Below are 26,497 nucleotides of genomic sequence, written 5' to 3' on the forward strand. Positions count from 1 at the left end.
AGGAGCTAACCGGAGTCAGGCTCCTGCATATTGGATCAAAGGGAGAGAACAAAGCGGACCTGAACTCCAGCACCTTACAGGTCCAAATACAAAAGTAGGATAGAAGAAGGATTAACCAAGGTTAGGTTTGAGCTGGGATGTGGACATGAAGCTAGGGTTAGGGTTTTGTGTGTGTGTGTGTGTGTCCCTCTTCCTTAGGTGATAGCACACTCATCTATGTGAATATTTTTTCTCTTTGGGATTAGCATCATATGTTGGTTAGGCTGTGTATCTTATTTATTTATTTTTGCCTCATCTGAATAAATGAACGATATATATATAAAACATGTCACTGTTATGCCTGAATTCGACCCAAAACCAACCAGGAAGTCTGCAGCGTTGAGAGCGGTTGTACAAAACCAACCAGGAAGTCTGCAGCGTTGAGAGCGGTTGTACAAAACCAACCAGGAAGTCTGCAGCGTTGAGAGCGGTTGTACAAAACCAACCAGGAAGTCTGCAGCGTTGAGAGCGGTTGTACAAAACCAACCAGGAAGTCTGCAGCGTTGAGAGCGGTTGTACAAAACCAACCCGTTCATCAAGCAAAGCTCTCAACCATACTAGCTCGTTCTTAAAATCTATTCAGTTCAACTCGCCATAAATTCTGCATTTGAACTGTGCATAAGCTGATACTAGATCTGTGGCTATGAGCAACTTCAAAGCAGTCTCTCAGACAGACGGGTTGCCTCCCACAATGTTCCAATATTCCAATTTACAATGTCCACAGGAGGCTGCTGGGGGGAGGACGGGTCATAATAATGTCCGGAACAGAGCAAATGGAATGGCATCAACACCTTCAAACCATGTGTTTGATGTATTTGAAACCATTCCACTGATTCTGCTCCAGTCATTACCACGAGCTCGTTCTCCCCCACCAACTTCCTGTGACATATGCATACAACGCTAGTTAGGTATAGAGGAAAGGGCAGAGTTGGGTCATCCGACTTTCTTACATCACTGCCTTAGCCGCTTGTGGCCATAGTGTAAACATTCCCCGGATACAAAGTGACTAGTTTGCGTAAACTACCTTCCCTAAAACCACTGCAAAGGTTTTGCCTGCAAACTTTGGTTTTGAATTGCGATGTTTGGAGGTGTTTGCCTCGTGATTTATTGGGAGAGTTATCTGTCTGAAGAGGATCCTCCCCAGATTTTTTTTCATTCTTTTAAAAAATTACCAAGAGAATCCGTCATTAATTCCAGACCCTAGTAACTGTTGCTGCCGGAGGTCTAGGATTTCTTATTGAGTTGGAATGGAGAATTAGCATGCCACATAAGAGACAAGAATTAGCCTGTTTGTATTGTGTTTGAATGGTAGCGAAGTATTAGCCTGTTAGTGTAGGGGTTGAATGGAGAATCAACATGGTAGCCATGAGACAAGCATTAGCCTGTTTGTATTAGATTTGAATATAGAAGTAGCATGCTAGCAATGAGACAAATAACAATTTGCTTTGTGGTTGAATTAATAATTAGCATGCTAGCATGTCAGCGATAGGGAATCGGCACACCAGCCCCTTACAAACAAAAAAATACAAGATAAGATTTAATTCATAAACACATTAGCTATGCCACAGCAAAGTAATTACACCAAGCAACAGAAACAGCACAAGCTTGTGTTTGTATTTGCTATTAGCTTCATAAATTAATTGTGTCTTTCAGCTATGCAGGAACATATCATAGAGACAAAGTGTTTTTTGGCAGAGAACATATTATTTGATTAGGTTTTTAATTATATTTTGTTGCCAAAAGAGTCTGCATATTCAGTGAATTTTGTTGATATAAAGATTATTGATGGGTTCTCTGACCCTGTTTCCATAGGGATTTGGTACAGTGTTAAACATTTAATAATAATATCACTTGAAGGAATATTTTGTGCAATTATATTTGAATGTTTTTCTCCCAGAGAGAAGAAGAGAAGTCTGTACAGCTTCTTACAGAAGAGAGAAGAGGAAATGAGAAGAGAAGAAAGGAGAGGAGAGAAGGGAAGGAGGGAAAGAGGAAAGGTTTTCTTTCCCTATCTCTCCTCATCGCTTTGAATGTGAGTGTGATGTCATCATTATATTATATTAGGTTTTAGTGCAGTATTTCACTAGCCTAACACACAGACTTTATTAAAAACCTAACTCAAGAGTGTGGTGATGAAATAAAGCAGTTAAACGTTGAACGGTGGTCGATTGCTATCACTAGAAATCCCAATTCAGGGAAATGACAAAGTATGCAAACAATTTATTGGTCATCACTATAATAACTTAGACCTACCTACGACTTACAGCCTTAATTAAATACATTGTCCCTGGGTCACATTATTATTGTCCCTGGGTCACATTAGTATTGTCCCTAGGTCACATTATTATTGTCCCTAGGTCACAGCCATTTTAAAAGTTATATATAGAAAGTACCAATCAAAAGTTTGGACACACCTACTCATTCCAGGGGTTATCTTTATTTTCACTACTTTCTACATTATAGAGTAATAGTGAAGACATAAAATCTATGAAGTAACACATGGAATTATGTAGTAACCAAAAAAAGTTTTAAACAAATCAAAATATATTTTATATTTGAAATTCTTCAAAGTAGCCAACCTTTGCCTTGATGACAGCTTTGCACACTCTTGGCATTCTCTCAACCAGCTTCATGAGGTAATCACCTGGAATGCATTTCAATTAACAGGTGTGCCTTGTTAAAAGTTAATTTGTGGAATATGTTTCCTTTTTAATGCCTTTGAGACAATCAGTTGTGCTGTGATAAGGTAGGGGTGGTATACAGAAGATTTGGTAAAAGACCAAGTCTTTGTGAGACACAGAGTAGGTATGATCTCCACATGTGTGGTTCCCACCGTGAAGCATGGAGGAGGAGGTATGATGGTGTGGGAGTGCTCTGCAGGTGACACTGTCTGTGATTTATTTAGAATTCAAGGCACACTTAACCAGCATGGCTACCACGGCATTCTGCAGCGATACGCCATCCCATCTGGTTTGTGCTTAGTGGGACTATCTTTTGTTTTTCAACAGGACAATGATTCAACACACCTCCAGGCTGTGTAAGGGCTATTTGACCAAGAAGGAGAGTGATTGAGTGCTGCATCAGATGACCTGGCCTCCACAATCACCTGACCTCAACCCAATTGAGATGGTTTGGGATGAGTTGGACCACAGAGTGAATGAAAAGCAGCCAACAAGTGCTCAGCATATGTGGGAACTCCTTCAAGACTGTTGGAAAAGCATTCCAGGTTGAGAGAATGCCAATATTGTGCAAAGCTGTCATCAAGGCAAATGGTGGCTACTTTGAAGAATCTCAAATATAAAATATATTTTGATGTGTTTAACACTTTTTTGGTTACTACATGATTCCATATGTGTTATTTCATAGTTTTGATGTCTTCACTATTATTCTACAATGTAGAAAATAGTACAAACAAAGAAAAGTCCTTGAATGAGTAGGTGTGTCCAAAATTATGACTGATACTGTATTTGCCTCAATTACTTCGTACCCCTGCACATCAACTCAGTACTGATACCCTGTATATCTTTACTCATTGTGTATTTATTATTTATTTTACCGTTAGTCTACACCTGCTGTTTATGAAGCAGGTGACAAATGAAATGTGATTTGAATTCATTTGACACAGATACACAGGTCACAGCATGTGCATGGAGCTGTGTGTGGGGAGAGGGGGAAGGTGAACTCATTTCATACCAAATTAATTTGAAAATAATAATTATTAGTTGCTTAATACTTCATGTAGGGATATGTTTTTTTTCAGAAACAGAGAGGTATGAATAAAGAGAGAGAGAGGCAGAGAGACAGGTGTTTTTTCTGATCTCCTGCACACACACACAGCTATCTATCTATCTATCTATCTATCTATCTATCTATCTATCTATCTATCTATCTATCTATCTATCTATCTATCTATCTATCTATCTATCTATCTATCTATCTATCTATCTATCTATCTATCTATCTATCTATCTATCTATCTATCTATCTATCTATCTATCTATCTATCTATCTATCTATCTATCTATCTATCTATCTATCTATCTATCTATCTATCTATCTATCTATCTATCTATCTATCTATCTATCTATCTATCTATCTATCTATCTATCTATCTATCTATCTATCTATCTATCTATCTATCTATCTATCTATCTATCTATCTATCTATCTATCTATCTATCTATCTATCTATCTATCTAATCTCCCTCCCTCCCTTTTTCTCTCAGTCAACATGGATACTAGCCTACTGTATCATACTAAAATATTGCCCTGACCACAAGAGGGAGGTAGAGGATCACTGTGTGTGTGTGTGTGTGGGGGGCGGGGGTGTTTCTGGCAGGTCATTTGGGGGGTATGACTTTGTCACCAGCCGGAGTCACACGCAGTCAGAGATAAATATAGGATTCACACAGGCACACACATGCTCAGACACACAAGGACGAGATAGATTTGTATCACTCTCTTCTACTCTCTCTCCACTCCGTCTCTTCAGCGATTCCCTGCTTCGTGCAATCTCAGAGGTCACAGATCAGAGGTCAGGTCACCATGGTAACAATGAGCTGGATGCTGCTGTTGTGTGTGCTGGCAGAGGGTTATAGGTCAGAGGTCGGAGTTCAGGAGGGGTGCGGCCATTGGATGGGAGGTGTTCCTGGGACTCCTGGTCTGGACGGGCAGGATGGGAGAGATGGGAGAGAGGGACGCCAGGGAGAGACAGGAGACACTGGACTTCCAGGTAGAACACATCAGGGAATCAACAGTCAACATATAGATTCTCAAACTTTCTCTCACTCACTCTCTCCGTCCATCTCATGCTCTTTCTCCTGTCCTCACTAGGTGTGCGAGGTAAGAGGGGAGAGATGGGGGAAGTTGGGGGGGACGGATTCCAGGGACGACGGGGTTTCCCGGGGGCCCCAGGGCTGCAGGGGCAGAGGGGCGAGAGTTCCTTCCTGTATCGCTCTGCCTTCAGCGTGGGACTAACCACACCCACTACCACGACAGACACACCTCTTCACTTCACCAAGATCTTCTACAACGAACAGGTACTGTGTGTTTGTGTGATGTCAGAGAAAATATCAAATATCGATTCTTCTTTCCAGCTTCACTATATCCAGTTTGTCTGTCTGTCTGTCTGTCTGTCTGTCTGTCTGTCTGTCTGTCTGTCTGTCTGTCTGTCTGTCTGTCTGTCTGTCTGTCTGTCTGTCTGTCTGTCTGTCTGTCTGTCTGTCTGTCTGTCTGTCTGTCTGTCTGTCTGTCTGTCTGTCTGTCTGTCTGTCTGTCTGTCTGTCTGTCTGTCTGTCTGTCTGTCTGTCTGTCTGTCCGTGCAGCATCACTATGATGACATCTCAGGGAAGTTCCGCTGTTTTATCCCCGGAGTGTACTACTTCACCTTCCACCTCACTGTACAGGTAACACACAAACAAATCCTGTAATGGTAAGTTACTGTACAAAAAGGTACAATATCTTACTGTAAATTTAAAAAAAACTTTGGTTTAAACAATACATTACTGTAAACTTTGTTTAGAGTCAGGGGTGTAAGGTGGGCTGTACAGTAGCGGTGTGTGTGTTGTTTAGGGTCAGGGGTGTAAGGTGGGGCTGTACCGTAACGGCCGTGTCATGTCGCTGACTCTGGACCAGTTCCTGACCTCTGACCTGGACCAGTCCTCTGGAGGGGCGGTCCTAAACCTCTCATCTGGAGACCAGGTATGGCTGCAGGTGAGTCATACGCTGCCAATTCAAAGAAACAATGAAGGGGTCTTTTTTCCTTTAGTTCCTTTAATTCTTTATTATTTAGAGTTCTAAAGTCTGGTTGAAAAAGTCAATATGGCTGAATCAGGCAAACAGAACTATTTTACCAAACTGGTGAATTTCCTATGGCTGCTATTAGATGTATGTTTGCATTGGAATTGGACCTTTTACTCCTCACCACAAGTCACTAACTTATTACTTCATTAATAGCTAATATAGTATCCCTCTGTCTACAGGTGTATGGTGCGGAACAGGAAGAAGTTGGAATTTACGCTGACATCAACAACGACTCCACCTTTACTGGCTTTCTGATTCAGCCGCGCCTACCTAGCAGCCCATTGGACAACCGCCGACGCTGACTTCCTGCTTTAGCTGTGCCTACCAGGCAGCCGATTGGACAATCTGCTCCACCATACCTACTTAAAGCAGGAGCTGCTTATTTTCCATCACATCCCTTTTTCCCCCACCTCTCTCCCAATCCCCCACCTCTACCTATCCCCACCTCTACCTATCCCCCACCCCTCTCCCAATCCCCCACCTCTACCTATCCCCCACCTCTCTCCCTATCCCACCGCTCTATACCTATCCCCACCTCTACCTATCCCCCACCTCTACCTATCCCCCAGCTCTATACCTATCCCCCACCTCTCCCCCTATCCCCCACCTCTACCTATCCCCCACCTCTCTCCCTATCCCCCAGCTCTATACCTATCCCCACCTCTACCTATCCCCCAGCTCTACCTATCCCCCACCTCTACCTATCCCCCAGCTCTATACCTATCCCCCACCTCTCCCCTATCCCCACCTCTCCCCTATCCCCCCACCTCTCCCTATCCCCCACTCTATCTATCCCCCACCTCTACCTATCCCCCACCTCTCTACCTATCCCCCACCTTCTCCCTAACTCCCACCTCTCTCCCTATCCCCACCTCTCTCCCTAACCCCACCTCTAAACATCCCCCCCCCCTCTCCCAATCCCCCACCTCTCCCTATCCCCCACCTCTATCCCTATCCCCCACCTCTCTCCCTATCCCCCACCTCTCCCTAACCCCCACCTCTATCTATCCCACACCTCTCCCTATCCCCAATCTCTACCTATCCCCCTCCCTCTCCCTACCCCCCCACCTCTACCTATCCCCCACTCTACCTATCCCCCACCTCTACTATCCCACACCTCTCCCTATCCCCACCTCTCTACCTATCCCCCACCTCTACCTATCCCCCACCTCTCCCTATCCCCACCTCTCCCTATCCCCACCTCTACCTATCCCCACCTCTACCTATCCCCCACCTCTACCTATCCCCCACCTCTACTATCCCCCACCACCATCTATCCCCCACCTCTACTATCCCCCACCTCTACCTATCCCCCACCTCTACTATCCCCCACCACCACCTATCCCCCACCTCTAACATCTCTACCTATCCCCCACCTCTACCTATCCCCCACCTCTCCCTATCCCCACCTCTCCCTATCCCCACCTCTACCTATCCCCGCCTCTACCTATCCCCCACCTCTACCTATCCCCCACTTCTACTTATCCCCCACCTCTACTATCCCCCACCACCACCTATCCCCCACCTCTAACATCTCTACCTATCCCCCACCTCTAACATCTCTACCTATCCCCCACCTCTAACATCTCTACCTATCCCCTGTTCTCTGAGATAAGCTGTATTAAATACTAAAAGTAAAAGTCCTCTCTCTCTCTATTTTCCCCCCTCTCTTTCTCACTCTGTTTCCTTTCTCTTTCCCTCCCTTCCCCTGTATGTCCAATCCACACTGTCCTCTCCTCCTGTCCCTGAGTGTGTACAGCTGGCCTCCAGCCAAAAGGGCCAGTGTGTGTGTGTGTGTGTGTGTAGCTGTAATCTATATTTATAATCATCTTAGTTCTGTAATGATAAAGGTCACCTGCCACAGGCTGTCACATACACATGAACACGCACACACAAAAAGAGAAGCTGTGTGAGTGGGTTTACTCTGGGCTCACAGCTGTTGTTACTGAGTCAGAGTGCTCTTGGATCAATAAAGTTGTATTGATGTTTCAAACTGGGTTTTTTCTGGTCTTTCTGTGAGTTGGGGAGTGAGGTGGGTTAGTTGGGGGAGGGATCAGGTGCATGGCAGGAAAGGGGAGAGGGATATTTTTTAAACTCATTTTAACTTCTCCCCCTTCTCTTTGTTCATTCACTCTGCACCCTTCTCCCCAAAGTGTGCACTCATCCACTCCTGTTGTATTTAAAATGAGTCAACATTAATGTTTAAAGTACCATAATGGTTTATATGTGTATAGGGGTCAGTAGATAATATGACCACTGTTAGCCTATAGGGGTCAGTAGATATTACCACTGTTATCCTATAGGGGTCAGTAGATAATATTACCACTGTTAGCCTATAGGGGTCAGTAGATAATATTACCACTGTTGGGCTATAGGGGTCAGTACATAATATTACCACTGTTGGGCTGTAGGGGTCAGTAGATAATATTACCACTGTTGGGCTGTAGGGGTCAGTAGATAATATTACCACTGTTAGTCTATAGGGGTCAGTAGATAATATTACCACTGCTAGCCTATAGGGGTCAGTAGATAATATTACCACTGCTAGCCTATAGGGGTCAGTAGATAATATTACCACTGCTAGCCTATAGGGGTCAGTAGATAATATTACCACTGCTAGCCTATAGGGGTCAGTAGATAATATGACCACTGTTAGCCTATAGGGGTCAGTAGATAATATTACCACTGTTAGCCTATAGGGGTCAGTAGATAATATTACCACTGTTAGCCTATAGGGGTCAGTAGATAATATTACCACTGTTAGCCTATAGGGGTCAGTAGATAATATTACCACTGTTGGGCTATAGGGGTCAGTACATAATATTACCACTGTTGGGCTGTAGGGGTCAGTAGATAATATTACCACTGTTGGGCTGTAGGGGTCAGTAGATAATATTACCACTGTTAGCCTATAGGGGTCAGTAGATAATATTACCACTGTTAGCCTATAGGGGTCAGTAGATAATATTACCACTGTTGGGCTGTAGGGGTCAGTAGATAATATTACCACTGTTAGCCTATAGGGGTCAGTAGATAATATTACCACTGCTAGCCTATAGGGGTCAGTAGATAATATTACCACTGTTAGCCTATAGGGGTCAGTAGATAATATTACCACTGCTAGCCTATAGGGGTCAGTAGATAATATTACCACTGCTAGCCTATAGGGGTCAGTAGATAATATTACCACTGCTAGCCTATAGGGGTCAGTAGATAATATGACCACTGTTAGCCTATAGGGGTCAGTAGATATTACCACTGTTATCCTATAGGGGTCAGTAGATAATATTACCACTGTTAGCCTATAGGGGTCAGTAGATAATATTACCACTGTTGGGCTATAGGGGTCAGTACATAATATTACCACTGTTGGGCTGTAGGGGTCAGTAGATAATATTACCACTGTTGGGCTGTAGGGGTCAGTAGATAATATTACCACTGTTAGCCTATAGGGGTCAGTAGATAATATTACCACTGTTAGCCTATAGGAGTCAGTAGATAATATTACCACTGCTAGCCCATAGGGGTCAGTAGATAATATTACCACTGTTAGCCTATAGGGGTCAGTAGATCATATTACCACTGCTAGCCTATAGGGGTCAGTAGATAATATTACCACTGCTAGCCTATAGGGGTCAGTAGATAATATTACCACTGCTAGCCTATAGGGGTCAGTAGATAATATTACCACTGCTAGCCTATAGGGGTCAGTAGATAATATTACCACTGCTAGCCTATAGGGGTCAGTAGATAATATTACCACTGCTAGCCTATAGGGGTCAGTAGATAATATTACCACTGCTAGCCTATAGGGGTCAGTAGATAATATTACCACTGCTAGCCTATAGTGGTCAGTAGATAATATTACCACTGCTAGCCTATAGGGGTCAGTAGATAATATTACCACTGATAGCCTATAGGGGTCAGTAGATAATATTACCACTGCTAGCCTATAGGGGTCAGTAGATAATATTACCACTGCTAGCCTATAGGGGTCAGTAGATAATATTACCACTGTTAGCCTATAGGGGTCAGTAGATAATATTACCACTGTTAGCCTATAGGGGTCAGTAGATAATATTACCACTGTTAGCCTATAGGGGTCAGTAGATAATATTACCACTGTTAGCCTATAGGGGTCAGTAGATAATATTACCACTGCTAGCCTATAGGGGTCAGTATAGAACATGGACACAAAGAGTAAAATACATGTTTTTCAAAGCTTTTATTTAAAACATTCAAACGTGTAAAAAAACTTTACATAATACATCATAAACAAAACAAACACAAAAAGAATGTGAAGTTTGTAGCTTCAGAAGTGAAGCAGAGCTGCAAGAATGTATTAAATATTCCAGTGAGATTAGGGGGTCAATTAATCAATTAATAAAAGCTATCAAACTGACAGATAAAACAGCTAGTGGAGAGAAACTCCTCCTGCTTCTACTGCTAACAGCACATTACTATGTATGTGTGTGTGTGTGTGTGTGTGCCTGTTCGTCCATACGTGACACGTGTGTGTGTGCATGTGTCAGACTTCATTCAGTCTTTTATTGTTTTGTATTAAATATAGTGTTCCATGTCATCTGCTCCAGTTTTTGGCTGGTGTGTTGGTTAGTTTTGTTGTTGTAGTCTTTAGGGCATATGCAGTGTGTGTCTATGTATGTAATCAAATTAAATCAAATTTTATTTGTCACATACACACATGTGTGTGTGTGTGTGTATGCATGCATGTATGTGTATATGTGTGTATTTATTTTTGGCGGTAGTCAGCAGCGTATGCTCTGTGGTTATCCTGTTCAGGGTACTGGTCTCCGTATCCTCTCAGCATGTCCTTGAAGCTGGGCATTCCCTGCTGGGTTGAGGGGTAGGACCCGTATGACAGCCCCTGCGAGGGAGGGGGGTAAGCCCCGTAGGTCTCCTCCTGGCCACTCTGGTATGGCTCTGAATCTGCCTCGCTTTCTCTCTCTGGCTCCCCCTGGTTGTAGCTATGGTCCCGGCTGTGCTGTGGCTCCCCCTGGTGTACAGCTTGGGCGTTGGCGTCTGGCAGCAGATCCTCCCGGGGTTCATAGCGACGCAGGCGGCAGTTGATGTCGTACTCCGGGTCACAGTCGGGGTCAGAAGGCTCCAGAACTCCGTTCCGTGATCCATCAGCATTGAGATGCGGCTCGTAGGGTTCGGCGGGGTAGGCGGTGTTACGGTGGACGCCAGAACGCGGCTCTGCGCGGGCTATTGGGTAGCACTCCTGGTCGTAGCCGATGAAGCATTCATAGCCCTCCTTGGTCCTTCCCCGGGGGCCCAGCGGGTGGCGATCCTCCTGTGTGGGCTCCTCATAGCGGGGAGGGGGGGTGGGGGCCTGCTGTGGCGGGGAGGGGGGGACATGTCTGTGCATGGAGGCTGCAGCTTCACGGTACATTTCTAATTGATCGTTAGCATTAGCCTGCCTGTACATGGTGTATTGGTTGTTAGCTTGAGCACTAGCGATAGCTCGGCGATACATGGCATATGGGTCAACAGCTTGAGCTCTGGGAGCACTGCCTTGGCGGTACATGGCATATGGGTCACTAGCTTGAGCTCTGGGAGCACTGCCTTGGCGGTACATGGCATATGGGTCACTAGCTTGAGCTCTGGGAGCACTGCCTTGGCGGTACATGGTATATGGGTCACTAGCTTGAGCACTGGGAGCACTGCCTTGGCGGTACATGGCATATGGGTCATTAGCTTGAGCGCTGGGAGCACTGCCTTGGCGGTACATGGCATATGGGTCACTAGCTTGAGCGCTGAGAGCACTGCCTTGGCCGAACATGGTATATGGGTCACCAGCTTGAGAGCTTGGAGCACTGCCTTGGCGGTTACCATTAGCATTAGCATCCCTGTACATAGCAAATGGGTCGCTGCGTTGCTCGGGAGCTGGGGGCGCAGCACGCATTGCGGCGGGTTCATCTTTGTGTTCTTCCTTGAACTCCTCTGGTGCCGTGGCGTACTTGGTTGCAGTGAGAGGGTTACAACCGTCCTCAAACAGAGGGTTGCAGGAACCAGGACCTGCCGGGGCGTGAGGAGCAGGGGAACGGGGTGCCTGGGGATGGAAGGACAGTCATGATCATGATATTACAATTCAATGATAATCGCATATAATAATAATGATGATGGCGATGATAACAAATACCAATCTTACCTGTAGGGATGCAGCGTAGACGCAGCGAGGGTCTCTGGGGTCACAGTTGGGGTAACGGAGGAAGAGGCCGGAGGGAGCTTTTTGGACCAGTTGGGGTTTACAGGTGGGGTCTTTCGGGTCACAGCCCAGGTGGGCGTAGGAGGGCAGGGGCCCAGCGGAGGGATTGTGGCCGAAAGCAGCTCTCAGGTGGTACTGGAGACAGTCCACGTCCTCCGCTGAACAGATACGCAGCAGCTCCGCCTTCTGCTCCTGGACGGGAATAAAAACAATCATGCGTATGTTAATTATAGATATAGACACTATACATTAGTATAGTGGTACATTAAAAGCAGTAATAGTGTAGTAATACTGTACCTTGGACAGGAAGGGCTGCACAGCGGGGGAGTAGTAGTACCCAGAATGAGGTTCTTTAACAGCCACAGGGGCGCGCACATAATTGGGGGCTGGGGCCTTGACCGGGCCAGGGGAAGGTGGGGGCTGGCTCTTGGCAGCATACAAACAATATGGGTCCCTACACAGGACATTAGATTAGATTCAATTCACAAGCATAAAATTATATAACACAGACATCAATTAACATGACTGACCTGTAGGGGTCACAGGCCTTGACAGGGGCGGGCTTAGGAGGGGCCTTGGGGGTTTCAGGTTTTTGCCGGCTAGTGGCCGAGGCCACGCAGTTTGGGTCCTCTGAGTCGGCGCAGGCCTTGTAGATGTCCCCTAGGTGGCCCAGGTAGGCCTTATAAGAGCGACGTCCCTCAGCACGGTTCTTATTTTGGAGGTAGGCCAGGTAGACCCTGTCCAGCTCCTGGACCTAAGGGGGGAGGGGTGAGAAGGGGATAAAGATATGAGGTTAGAAGTATATGAGGTTCATAAAGATGAAAACCAAAGCTAGGGAAACCCCAAGAACATGAATAGAGATACCTGTGAAGTTCCCAAGGTTCCCATGTCATTCTCAAACACAATATCCCTTTTCATATCTAAGCAGATGATACTCAACTGTGAAGGTTTGTGGTTAGTTAGTGTTGGCCCCTTGGGACCAGAAGGTTTGGGACCATTCCCGGATAACACCCCAATCTCCTCAGAGTGTACTCACTGCCTCCGTGTTTCCATTGTCCGTGAAGTATTTGTACCAGCTCCAGAAGTCTGAGTGTTGCTTGTACCAGCTGATGTTTCTACGGTTACGGACAAGCCTCCTTGCCGATGCCATGGTAACCGCTGTCTCTTCAGTGGCATCCCCTACTGGTGAGACATCAAGCATCAAAAACATTGTTGTGTATGTCAAGTATGTTTGTGAGGTAGTTGTGCATTTACCATGTCCATTGAGCTTCTGAAACACCGGCCCTGCCGACAGGAATTCTGCGGAGACAGACACACACTGTCAGAGCTAGATGTTGTCAGCGTCAGCAGCAGAGACCAAAACATGCTGACATATACTACTAAGTACCTTTCCCCACTGCAAGTGTAATATACAGGTGGAAAGGTGTGGGAATAAACACACACAGGTTTACAGGGCAGGGGTTATTGGCCGTGCCTGGATGTTCGGTGACTACGGCCCTTTGTAGATTTTATAGGTGAGCATGTAACAGTGGACCCCAACTAGGCTAGCTACCTTACAGAGCTCCATGTGTGTGTGTGTGTGTGTGAGAGAGAGAGAGAGAGAGAGAGAGTGAGAGAGAAACAGTAGACACAGCTTTGCATGCTCTTTCATCTCCACAGGGGAAAATGTGCTAGCAGTTTTTAGAGGGAAGGACAGCGTGGGGTGGAGGTAGAGAGAGAAGAGATGAAAGGAGGGAGAAAGAGGGATGGAGGAAGAGAAGGAGAGAGAGATGCATGGATGGAGGGAGGTGTGTGTGGTGTTGGGGTAAATGTTTCTGTCTCAGTGTATCCGCTGTATTATATTTAATGAGCCAGTAAAAGACCGGAACATCTGTAAACAACAGTCTTTACGGGACAGAGGGAGGGGGGAGGAGGGGGTGCAGGAGGCGGGACTCTGATGCTGACAGGTAATAATCTTTTACAAGTGCTGGAACGATGAAAGAATTCCTTCTCCTCCCCCTCCTCCATCCCTGTAAATACATGATGGGTTAAGGTTAGGATTATGGGTCTGTTGAGAAACAGTTTTAGAGGAAAGAGGAGATTGACTAAAGATTCCCCTGAGGGGAACTGTCAATCATGTCAACACAGAACCAGAAACAGCTGGTCTGGTGGCAGTTATCCGAGGCAGACATCCGAGGCAGATATCCGAGGCAGATATCCGAGGCAGATCCATATGGTGAGGTTATAATAGAGGTTATTACAACAGGTAATAATTAGAGGCAGACAGAGACTGTTCTGAGTTTTAGTTAGGGTTAGGACAATGTTTCTGAATCTGTTCTTTGGTTACCCTCAGGACTGGACATTTTAGTTCCAGCCCAGCAATAACAGCCCTGATTCAACTAGTCAAGGGCTTGCGAATAGGCAAGGTGAGGACAGGAGGACTACGGTAGGAGAGGATCAATATTCACAAAGTCCATCCATCAGAAACCACTATGTCTGCTTGAGCATGACTGCATGTGTGACTCACCAGGCAGCAGTATGGTGGCCAGCAGAGCAGCAGTCAACACACCGGAGAACGACGTTCTGCTCCTTCCAGCCATGGCCTCCTCCTCTCCTACGGACAATTTCAGGTAAATACCAGTGGAAACAGTTTACTGTCAAATAAAGTGTTTCCTATACCCATGCCATTCCAAACCAAGACTAGTGAATGCTGTAGAAGACAGGTAGTACCCTCGTCCTGCTAAATCACATTTAGTTGTCTTGCTTCCCATAAGAAAAAATGATAACAATGTTTCCAGTCTACATCCACCAGTGTGTCTGCTTCCACCCGTCTAAACTGCTTCCTCAGAGGGTCTTCTGTCTGAGTCTCATCAGGGGGTTTAGGCTGCTCTGCTGGTTGATTCTCCTACACAGGCTACAGGTGTTTCAGAGCACTCAAACCTGACCTTAAACTGGACTTAAACCAAACCTTGATGTTGTCTTACCTGTAGTTGTGTGTAGTGGAGTCTCTGTTGGATCTTGAGGAGAGGCTGTATCAGACGAAGCCCACTGGCCGGTTCAGAGGCTGGATGTTTAAGTGTGTATGTGAGGCTCCTGGTGCACCCTGTCCCTCTGGCTCTACTGACAGACTGTGCCCCCTAAAATGGTTAGGTCTGGTTTTAAACAGACCCCTAATAATTAACACACACAAACCTTTCCAGGAGATCGAGGGGCACTGCTACCAGAGCTGCTATTGGCTGCTGCCAGCTCAACCACCCGACCAATCAGAGACTCTGTAATTACAGAGAGAGAGAGAGAGAGAGAGAAAGAAAGAGAGCTAAAACAACTGAGAGGGAGACAAGGAAATAGAGGGGAAATAATGAAGGGGTAAAGGCGCCACATAAGCACTTCCCAGAACCCATTTTGTAGGAGGAAGGCCCAAAACCCTGCCTGCTAGCTGCTGTTAGACAGCTCTGTTGGCACACACTGACAGCTGGTCTGCCCATCAGTCATTTCAGGTGCTAGTTTCCTCATTAGTTCTACTGTTCAGACACATCTGCCCTGTAACTGAGGGTTTACACACACAGGTCCTGCATCTGTACTCTCGAGCAACGTCCCTGTAAGATGCAATAGCACCCAAACCTAACAGGTGATGGTTTCAGACACACCAAACACTCCAACTAGGTCGCAGCCACACAAAGATGGATATAAATATATGCATTTGTCACCGGTGTGTTTTGTATCCAACTTGTTATGGTGCTACAGTGTGCACTACTGAATACAACCCATTTGTCACCAGTGTGTTTTGTATCCAACTTGTTATGGTGCTACAGTGTGCACTACTGAATACAACCCATTTGTCACCGGTGTGTTTTGTATCCAACTTGTTATGGTGCTACAGTGTGCACTACTGAATACAACCCATTTGTCACCAGTGTGTTTTGTATCCAACTTGTTATGGTGCTACAGTGTGCACTACTGAATACAACCCATTTGTCACCAGTGTGTTTTGTATCCAACTTGTTATGGTGCTACAGTGTGCACTACTGAATACAACCCATTTGTCACCGGTGTGTTTTGTATCCAACTTGTTATGGTGCTACAGTGTGCACTACTGAATACAACCCATTTGTCACCGGTGTGTTTTGTATCCAACTTGTTATGGTGCTACAGTGTGCACTACTGAATACAACCCATTGACACCGTCTAAGGCCTTAAAAAAACTTTTAGAGCTGCTGTCCAGTAGCAATCAACATACTGGAAATGTTAACTGGGGATGTCCTATATATTTCTTCTAGGTATGAGTGTGCATGTGATATTATGGAGTATGTAATTATTAGTCCACTAACAGGTGTTTCTCAGCGCCTAAAGACCTGCCTGCCGCAGCACATTGAAGCACGACCACTCTAAACCCACACTGATCATTTAGCTCAGCTATGGAATGTATGGGATCCACAGAATTCACACACACATCTGCTTTTTAAAAGATACTTTATTTTTTAACAAACACAGTGGCAGTGGGGGGTCTTCTTCATTCACTGCAGGTCCTCATCATCAAACAAATCCTCGAAGTCTGAGAGAAACAGATAGAGAAAAACAGAGAGAAGCAGAGACAGACAGAGAGACAGAGAAACAGAGAGACAGAGAAACAGAGACAGACAGAGACAGAAACAGAGAGACAGAGAAACAGAGAGACAGAGAAACAGAGACAGACAGAGAGACAGAGAAACAGAGAGACAGAGAGAGACAGAGAAACAGAGACAGACAGAAAGGATAGGTCAGTGAGTTTCTGATTTGATTGACAGCTCCTATGTGCTGTCACTTAGATGACTGACATGATAGGCATGCTGAAGTTTGAAAACATCCTAAAATAGTTATGTATGATTCATAACAGAACATGCAGTAGTACCATATGTTAGTATTTGGTATGTAGTATCTGGGCTCTCAAGACTTCAGGTTCTAGGAGGGGTTTGGTGTTAACAGATGTGAGTGCTGCTTTAGGGGAGCTACGTGTTTTTCTGCTGGGTGTGCGTGTGTGAAACGTGGTGTGTATATGTGTTCAAAGCGGCAGGCTGGCTAAGTGTCCTGCTGAGTTTCAGTCTAACAGGAACCATAAACCCCTTTATCATCCCCCTCTACCTGTCCTCCTCCTCCCCTTCTACCTGTCCTCCTACTTGTCCTACTCCCCCTCTACCTGTCCTCTCCTCTACTCCTTGTTCTCCTCCCCCTCTACTTGTCCTCCTCCTTGTCCTACTCCCCCTCTACCTGTCCTCCACCTTGTCCTACTCCCCCTTAACCTGTCCTTCTCCCCCTCCTCTCCGTTCTCCTCCCCTCTACCTGTCCTGTTCCTTGTCCTACTCCCCCTCTACCTGCCCTCTCCTCTACGCCTTGTCCTACTCTACCTGTCCTTCTCCCCTCTTCCTTGTTCTCCTCCCCCTCTACCTGTCCTCCTCCTTGTCCTACTCCCCCTCTACCTGTCCTGCTCCCCTCTCCTCTCCTCCTCCCCCTTCTCCTCCTTGTCCTCCTCCCCCTCTTCTCCTCCTTGTCCTCCTTGTCCTCCTCCCCATCTCTTCTCCTCCTTGTCCTCCTCCCCCTCTCTTCTCCTCCTTGTCCTCCTCCCCCTCTTCTCCTCCTTGTCCTCCTCCCTCCTCCTTCTCCTCCTTGTCCTCCTCCCCCTCTCTCCTCCTTGTCCTCCTCCCCCTCTTCTCCTCCTTGTCCTCCTCCCCCTCTCTTCTCCTCCTTGTCCTCCTCCCCCTCTTCTCCTCCTTGTCCTCCCCCCTCTCCTCCTCCTTCCCCTCTCTTCTCCTCCTTGTCCTCCTCCCCTCTCTTCTCCTCCTTGTCCTCCTCCCCCCTCTTCTCCTCCTTGTCCTCCTCCCCTCTCTTCTCCTCCTCCCCCCTCTCTTCTCCTCCTTGTCCTCCTCCCCCTCTCTTCTCCTCCTTGTCCTCCTCCCCCTCTCTTCTCCTCCTGTCCTCCTCCCCCTCTCTTCTCCTCCTTGTCCTCCCCCTCCTTCTCCTCCTTGTCCTCCTCCTCCTTGTCCTCCTCCCCTCTCTTCTCCTGTCCTCCTTCTCCTCCTTGTCCTCCTCCCCCTCTCTTCTCCTCCTTGTCCTCCTCCCCCCTCTCCTCCCCTCTCTTCTCCTCCTTGTCCTCCCTCCCCCTCTCTTCTCCTCCTTGTCCTCCTCCTTGTCCTCCTCCCCCTCTCTTCTCCTCCTTGTCCTCCTCCCCCTCTCTTCTCCTCCTTGTCCTCCTCCCCCTCTCTTCTCCTCCTTGTCCTCCTCCCCCCTCTTCTCCTCCTTGTCCTCCTCCCCTCTCTTCTCCTCCTCCTCTCCTCCTTGTCCTCCTCCCCTCTCTTCTCCTCCTTGTCCTCCTCCCCCTCTCTTCTCCTCCTTGTCCTCCTCCCCCTCTCTCTCCTCCTCCTTGTCCTCCTCCCCCTCTCTTCTCCTCCTTGTCCTCCCCCTCTCTTCTCCTCCTTGTCCTCCTCCCCCTCTCTTCTCCTCCTCCCCCCTCTCTTCTCCTCCTTGTCCTCCTCCCCTCTCTTCTCCTCCTTGTCCTCCTCCCCCTCTCTTCTCCTCCTTGTCCTCCTCCCCCTCTCTTCTCCTCCTTGTCCTCCCTCCCCTCTCTTCTCCTCCTTGTCCCCCCTCCTCTCCCCTTGTCCTCCTTCTCCTCCTTGTCCTCCTCCCCCTCTCTTCTCCTCCTCCCCTCCTTCTCCTCCTTGTCCTCCTCCCCTCTCTTCTCCTCCTTGTCCTCCTCCCCCTCTCTTCTCCTCCTTGTCCTCCTCCCCCTCTCTTCTCCTCCTTGTCCTCCTCCCCCTCTCTTCTCCTCCTTGTCCTCCTCCCCCTCTCTTCTCCTCCTTGTCCTCCTCCCCCTCTCTTCTCCTCCTTGTCCTACTCCCCTCTCCTCGCTTACTTTACATACTTAACCATCTCATCTGCCATTCCTACTCCCCCACTCCTCCCATTCCCCCTTCACCTACTACTACCCCTTACATCTCCTTCTTTAGCGTTCCTTTCCTCTTTTTAATGATCAGTTTCTAGGTCATGTGCTACTGAGACAAACTGTTTGTCCTGTAGCTAACTGCCAGATGAAAAACACATTAGCTACATTGTGTGGTGTGTGTCTGCGTTTGTGTAAATTGAGGTTTACATGGAAAATACGTGTGTTAGTTACTGAGATACGGCCCTGTTGGCAAAACAAACACAAACAGAACTAGGGATGTAACGATTCACCAACACGCATCAGTCCCCGGTTCAAATGTTTAAGGATGCAAGTGTATCGCGGATCCCAAACTGATCCAAATGTAGCGTGCAATGGTCAGAAAACCGATTCAAATGTTGTGAATCTCCGGTTCACATTTTTGTGTTTGCACATATTACGTTATTTCTACCATCCTAAAATACCTCTATTCTTTTGTGACAACTGAAGCGTCCTCTGTTTCAGTGTGGAACTGCATGGAACTGCTTTGACAGTCATTGATCTACAAGTCATTTTGCATGCCAGACAACAACCCCAGGCAACAACCCCAGGTAATACCAGTAGCCTAGTCAAACTGCCTGCGCACTGTGCCCTGCTCCACTCTCTGACCAACGCCAGGTAGGCGGCCTGTTCTTCAGCATTCAAATGCTTAAACAGTTTGAGTGATATCTGGCTTTAATAGTGGAGTGACAACCGGTGTCATTTGCTAGGTTATTGTTATCTATGCGCTGTTAAAAATAGTGTTTTATCGGAGAGAACAAAAAGAATGGGAGACAGAACTCTGAACGGGGCTTAGAACCGATATTATTTGGATTATTCAGGTTCATCAGCAATTGTTTGGATTTACACAGTCAGTGTCATTTCACTGTAAGGTCTACCTATTGTGTAACAAATAACATTTGATTTTCGAAAAATATTATTTGTCTTTAAAAAAAAAAGATATATATACAGTTGAAGTCGGAAGTTTACATACACTTATGTTGGAGTCATTTTTCAAACACTCCACAAATTTCTTGTTAACAAACTATAGTTTTGGCAAGTCGGTTAGGACATCTACTTTGTGCATGACACAAGTCATTTTTCCAACAATTGTTTACAGACAGATTATTTCACTGTATCACAATTCCAGTGGGTCAGAGGTTTACATACACTAAATTGACTGTGCCTTTAAACAGCTTGGAACATACCAGAAAAGGATGTTATGGCTTTAGAAGCTTCTGATAGGCAAATTTACATCATTTGAGTCAATTGGAGGTGTACCTGTGGATGTATATCAAGGCCTACCTTCAAACTCAGTGCCTCTTTGCTTGACATCATGGGAAAATCAAAATAAATCAGCCAAGACCTCAAAAAAGAAATTGTAGACCTCTACAAGTCTGGTTCACCCTTGGGAGCAATTTCCAAACGCCTGAAGGTACCATGTTCATCTGTACAAACAATAGTATGCAATTATAAACATCAGGGGACCACGTAGCCGTCATACCGCTCAGGAAGGAGACGCGTTCTGTCTCCTAGAGATTAACGTACTTTGGTGCAATTTAAATCGATGTTGGAACAACAGCAAAGGACCTTGTGAAGATGCTGGAGGAAACGGGTACAAAAGTATCTATATCCACAGTAAAACAAGTCCTATATCGACATAACCTGAAAGGCTGCTCAGCAAGGAAGAAGCCACTGCTCCAAAACTTCTATAAAAAAGCCAGACTACGGTTTGCAACTGCACATGGGGACAAAGATCGTACTTTTTGGAGAAATGTCCTCTGGTCTGATGAAACAAAAATAGAACTGTTTGGCCATAATGTTGCAAGCCGAAGAACACCATCCCAACCGTGAAGCACGGGGGTGGCAGCATCATGTTGTGTGGGTGCTTTGCTGCAGGAGGGACTGGTGCACTTCACAAAATAGATGGCATCATGAGGGAGGAAAATTATGTGGATATATTGAAGCAGCATCTCAAGACATCAGTCAGGAAGTTAAAACTTGGTAGCGAATGGGTCTTCCAAATGGACAATGACCCCAAGCATACTTCCAAAGTTGTGGCAAAATGGCTTAAGGACAACAAAGTCAAGGTATTGGAGTGGCCATCACAAAGCTCTGACCTCAATCCTATAGAAAATTTGTGGACAGAACTGAAAAAGCATGTGCGAGCAAGGAGGCCTACAAACCTAACTCAGTTACAACAGCTGTCAGGAGGAATGGGCCAAAATTCACACAACTTATTGTGGGAAGCTTGTGGAAGACTACCCAAAATGTTTGACCCAAGTTAAACAATGTAAAGGCTATGCTACCAAATACTAATTGAGTGTATGTAAACTTCTGGCCCACTGGGAATGTGATGAAAAAAATGAAATAAAATCATTGTCTACTATTATTCTGACATTTCACATTCTTAAAATAAAGTGGTGATCCTAACTGACCTAAGACAGGGAATTTTTTACCAGGATTAAATGTCAGGAATTGTCAAAAACTGAGTTTAAATGTATTTGGCTAAACGTTTGACTTCAACTATGTGTATCTACACATTGGGTGACGAGCACTTTTGCATGACCGAAACGAGAAGATCCCTCCGTAAAAACGTCCAAATGAGATCGGGGTGAAATCCAAAATTGTGCTATATATTCATTGGCTATGTCATAGCGCATTTGTAAATGATAAATATTGATCCATTACTAGCTCAAACACTTAATCTGCAAAAAGGACAAGTTAATGTGGGTGATGGTGATTTCAGAACCAAAGTGGGGACAAAAAACTAATCTGATAGTGGGGTGGTAGATGCCTAGTCTCCCTTATGACTCAGGTGCCTACATAGTACATGCACCATATACATATATCATTTACACACACACACACACACACACACACACACGCTTTATCAGCAGTAGATTTGAATTTAGAATGGGAAATGAATGTGTTTATGCAAAAAAAATTTAGTGCATCGTATCACATTATACCGAATCGAATCGATTAGTTTCAAACTAAAACATATCTTTCCTGTATCGTATTGGAGCCCATGTATCTAGATATGTATGGAACCGTCTTGAAAGGGAAAGATGCACATCCCTACACAGAACACTTTTAGTAGACCCCTCCCTAGTCACATAGATCCTTGACATAGCCTCTACACAGTCTAGCCCAGTGTCTCTGCAGCAATACACCTGATTCAACAGGTGATCAGCACTCTATTAGATTAAATCAGGAATTCTAGTATCAGAATATAACAAATAAGTGTAATGACTAGAGTTACTCAATAATAGGTTTGAGAAAAACGGGTCTATTCTAGCCTCCTGCCCTGCCTACCGTGTTAGTGTGTGTGTGTGTGTGTGTGTGTGTGTGTGTGTGTGTGTGTGTATCTCACCGTTGAAGAAGTCTGAGTGCACTGCTTTCTCATTTGCTGCCAGGTCCATGAGCAGACCGCTGCTGCCCCCTGCCTGAAGAACACACACCAGGTACAGTTTCATAATGTTAGCCATTTATCAACGTACATAAAACACATGAGCTCAACACGAAAAGTACAATAAATCAAAGACAGTTCGTTCAGTCTACAGACAAAAGGGTACCCGTGTAACTAGCTAACTTTAGGTTAAAGACAACTAACGTTATATGTGCTAACGCTACAGCTACACAACATTCTAGCCTCTGACACAATGCAGATATATACCTTCTAAACATAGCTAGCTAGCTAACGTTAGTAGTAGCAAGTTCCCAACAACTGTGTGTTGAACAAGATGACTGGATAACAGCGGGCGTTTTTTGTATCCGAGTCCCTTACTGTAGTTACTGTAGGTGGCTAGATGACCGTTGGCGTTAACATGGTAACGTTAGCTAGCTAGGTCGGTGGTTCTTTCCTGATGATTACTAACCTCGTCTAGATCCACATAAGGCCCGGCGCCTTCAGGGAACATCTCGTCCACCGCTGGTTTCATGATAGTTTCTGTCTTTGACGAGTTACCGTAATGAATATTAACGTTAGCTACCAAGCTGTTTTCTGTCAAAGTAAACAAAACAAATCGGACCTTTCTTCTTCTATGATATATGGCGGCCCGAAAACAACCGTTAAAGGTGCATGCCGCCACCTACTGTGCTGAAGTGTGTGATCAATCACGGTTTACAACATTAGCTCCACATTTCTAAATCCTCCTACCTAAAGCAGTACTTCTAAGAAAATAAAAAAGAGCCCTACTAACTTCTAATAGACCATCCCCAAATCCCTTCCAACCCCCCTCAAACCCGTCCAACCTCAATGACCCTACACTTCAATCTTTCTCTCTCAACATACTAACAACAATATAATAACACATGCTCTACTGTTTCATCAACAATACACTCCTGACACAAACCATTCACATGCTTGCCAACCAGATGTAATGACGAGTACAATGTCCTAGGTGTAATCGAGCAAACACCACCTCTTCCTTCCTAATCTGACTTTTTAATCTTGGTCCACCGACCTTTCTTTCATATAAATGTTGTCCCTTGGGCTCAGAGTCCCATCTCTTCTGCCACACATCTATCAAAATGGCTCTGATCTTACATTTGGCCTCATCACTACCCAGTGGAACATTAATATCAATTATATCTTGTTTCAAAGCTCTTTAACTATCTGGTCTACAACTTCATTCCCTTCCACACCCGAATGTGCTGGGACCCAGCAGAATCTCACTACTACACCCAGTCTCTCAATTCTCTATAATACCATTAATATCTCCAATAGTAGGTCACTCCTATTAGATTTACCAGATGATAAACTATTCACTGCTGACATGGAATATGAGCCTACTCACTTCTTCTTCTTTAAGGTGGGTGTATTGCCGCCACCTACTGTACAGGGTAGCGAAACAAAAATAACATCATACAAAATGTAACAAAAATAAATAAATAATCCCACTCCTTCAGTCACAATTCAAAACACATCCATACACAGGCTTAGGGGCCTATGAGGACGAAGCATTAATTGACAGGATTCCTTGTAATGCCTCAGCCGCACTCACAATGATGACTATTTTCTCTGATTTTCTCTCTGTTTGCGCTGTGCAGTTGAAAACCAATGCAATAAATGCAACAAAATCCACCTTAGCATGCAGGATGTCAGTATCCCTCTAGTGTCTCTACACCTACTAACATTATTTCACTCCTTTCTTCCACTCTTCTCGCTTCCTCCGAATAGGAGACATTCTGGACAGGCCTTATTCTTGCCACCTCTGTCTCCTTCACCCGAACAGGAAACTTCAGGAATTTGGGTGCATGTTCACTACCACAATTGCAGCATTTAGATTTAGCTGGCATATGATACTCCTCCCGTCTTACATACACTTTACACATGCATGGGTTTGGTCACGTAGGCTCTCACAGGGTATCTCAGTGGTGGAAAACGTACTCAAATGTCATACTTGAGAAAAAGTAAATATACCTTAATAGAAAATGACTAATGTAAAAGTCAAAGTCAAAGTAAATGAAATTGCTAAAAGTAAAAGTATTAATAGTCTCAAATTCCTTATATTATGCAAACCAGATGGCATAATTTGTATTGCATGTTTTATTGACGGATAGCCAGGGGCACACACCAACACTCAGACATTAATTTACAAATTAACTATTTGTGTTTAGGTAGTCCACCAGATCAGAGTCAGTAGGGATAACAAGGGATGTTCTCTTGATAAGTGTATGAATTAGACCATTTTCCTTTACTCCATGGATGGAGTAAAAAGTACATTATTTTCTTTAGGAATGTAATGAAGTAAAAGTTGTCAAAAATATAAATAGTAAAGTACAGATACCCCAAAAGGTAGGCAACATCACCTCCACCACGCTGACCCTCAACACGGGGGTCCCACAGGTGTGTGCTTAGTCCCCTCCTGTACTCCCTGTTCACCCATGACTGCGTGGTCAAGCACGACTCCAAGCACGACTCCAACACCATCAAGTATATCCTTTGCATTCACCTCATGCGGCACCTCAGAGATAACACCCTTCATAGGCGCCCTGCTTCGAAGATCCACACATCACACATTCCAATCTGATATTTTCTTGAGGCCACTTCTCGTTACTCTCACCAACACCACCTTACCCAATGCATCCGCGATTTTCATAGAGACTCCAAACGGATCTCCGAGGTAACTCCATCGATCCAAAACCCTTACTCCGACCATAAAAAAAAAACTAGGCTTGGATTTACAAGATTACACTACTATTTTACTTCTCTAATTTCCTTATGTATTCGCCACTGTATTCCAATTCTTCTCATCTCCACTCGACACGCCATCTGATTCAAACAGAACATCTGCTTCCGCCATCTTCCAACAACAAGTTCCCGACAATCAGCCTCCCCATCAAAGTTTCCCCTAGCATAGATCAACGCCACTTCTTCTTATTCTTTGTCACGCCCTGACCTTTGATATCCCGGTTTTTCTATATATTTTGGTTAGGTCAGGTTGTGACTAGGGTGGGTACTGTAGTTTTTGTACATTCTATGTTTTGTATTTCTATGTTGGTCTGATATGGTTCCCAATCAGAGACAGCTGTTTATCATTGTCTCTGATTGGATATCATATTTAGGCAGCACTTTTCCCCAACTTTCTGGTGTGGGATCTATATAGTTGCCTTAGTGCACATCAGTAGCTTCACGTTTTGTTTGGTTGTTTTGTTCATTGAGTTTCGATGTATTAAAATGATGTGGAACTCTACTCACGCTGCGCCTTGGTCCGATCCTTACGACGAATGTGACATTCTTCTTTAAATTTGCATACACCGCCACCTACTGTACTGGAGTGTGAGGTGGGTCACGGCCTCCCCATTCATCCCTATCAACTACACCCATTAAAACCTCACCACTATTCCACTACTTGGCCCTATCTGATCCTACACCAGCCCGGCAGCCTGAGAGGACGGGACGCTATCGTTCAGCACACCTTGTAACTTTTCTGCAGTAAAATCCTGTACACCCAAGAACCTCTCTGCAGCTGCCACCACATCTATTTTCTGTGATTTACGTTCCATTTCTGCAGTAAGGTTGATAACCATTGGTTATGAATGCTAAGAAACCAACCTTACTGAAGAAGCACGTTATTCCTATCACTCTCTATTGGCCTCGACCTACTCACAGGGAGCCTCTTAGGAGGACCCATCGCCCTGGACCCATCTTCCTCTACTACTCTCTTCACTGCCTCCGCAGTCACAGCAGACTGTCACAGTTGCCATCTTCACGGGTCCACCTGAACACGAATCCCTGAGACCCAACCCGGGACCTAAGTGGGTCCAAAATTCTAACTTTTCCCTCGGGTCCTGGTCAGGTCCTGTTTGATTGACATCAGGTCTCGGGTCTATGTAACTACAGCTGATAGACCTGAATGGACCCGACCTCGGCTCTGCATAGCCCATAGCATACTTATTTTACGCTGACAAGGTGAATATATTGACTTATGGAAGGCCAACAGAGAGGACCTTTAAGTCCATTCTTTTCCCGAGGCACATGGTGCAGAGTGCCTGCTCCTTCTGGATGGAA

General features: G+C 45.4%; 3 protein-coding genes across 8 annotated transcripts; 1 reads left to right on the top strand and 2 right to left on the bottom strand.

Moving 5' to 3' along the window:
- Positions 1-4,426: 4,426 nt before the first annotated feature.
- On the top strand, positions 4,427-6,313 carry adipoqa (adiponectin, C1Q and collagen domain containing, a). 2 transcript variants are annotated; one of them, XM_024374454.2, is made up of 5 exons: positions 4,427-4,772; positions 4,874-5,079; positions 5,365-5,445; positions 5,612-5,740; positions 6,022-6,313. In XM_024374454.2, the coding sequence occupies exons 1-5, from the start codon at positions 4,586-4,588 to the stop codon at positions 6,142-6,144; spliced, it is 726 nt and encodes a 241-aa protein (XP_024230222.1). In that variant the 5' UTR covers positions 4,427-4,585; the 3' UTR covers positions 6,145-6,313. The 2 variants fall into 2 exon arrangements, with proteins under 2 accessions (XP_024230222.1, XP_024230221.1); XM_024374453.2 differs by having other exon boundaries at positions 4,428-4,772; positions 5,612-5,752.
- A 3,739-nt stretch (positions 6,314-10,052) lies between these two features.
- and1 (actinodin1) lies at positions 10,053-16,508 on the bottom strand. 5 transcript variants are annotated; one of them, XM_042298873.1, is made up of 7 exons: positions 15,243-16,508; positions 14,578-14,664; positions 13,108-13,370; positions 12,602-12,825; positions 12,369-12,525; positions 12,015-12,263; positions 10,053-11,915 (listed from the first exon to the last, which is right to left on the bottom strand). In XM_042298873.1, exons 2-7 carry the CDS (start codon positions 14,648-14,650, stop codon positions 10,593-10,595), a joined length of 2,289 nt encoding a protein of 762 aa, XP_042154807.1. In that variant the 5' UTR covers positions 14,651-14,664; positions 15,243-16,508; the 3' UTR covers positions 10,053-10,592. The 5 variants fall into 5 exon arrangements, with proteins under 5 accessions (XP_042154807.1, XP_042154806.1, XP_042154809.1 ...); XM_042298872.1 differs by having other exon boundaries at positions 15,035-16,508; XM_042298875.1 differs by having other exon boundaries at positions 13,108-13,250; positions 13,326-13,370; positions 14,578-16,506.
- Positions 16,509-16,554: 46 nt separating this feature from the next.
- On the bottom strand, positions 16,555-23,069 carry cops9 (COP9 signalosome subunit 9). The gene is made up of 3 exons (XM_042298876.1): positions 22,860-23,069; positions 22,355-22,427; positions 16,555-16,602 (listed from the first exon to the last, which is right to left on the bottom strand). The coding sequence occupies exons 1-3, from the start codon at positions 22,920-22,922 to the stop codon at positions 16,565-16,567; spliced, it is 174 nt and encodes a 57-aa protein (XP_042154810.1). The 5' UTR covers positions 22,923-23,069; the 3' UTR covers positions 16,555-16,564.
- Positions 23,070-26,497: the final 3,428 nt, after the last annotated feature.

This window comes from Oncorhynchus tshawytscha, linkage group LG16 (genome assembly GCF_018296145.1).
Source record: "Oncorhynchus tshawytscha isolate Ot180627B linkage group LG16, Otsh_v2.0, whole genome shotgun sequence".
Lineage (NCBI taxonomy): Eukaryota > Metazoa > Chordata > Actinopteri > Salmoniformes > Salmonidae > Oncorhynchus > Oncorhynchus tshawytscha.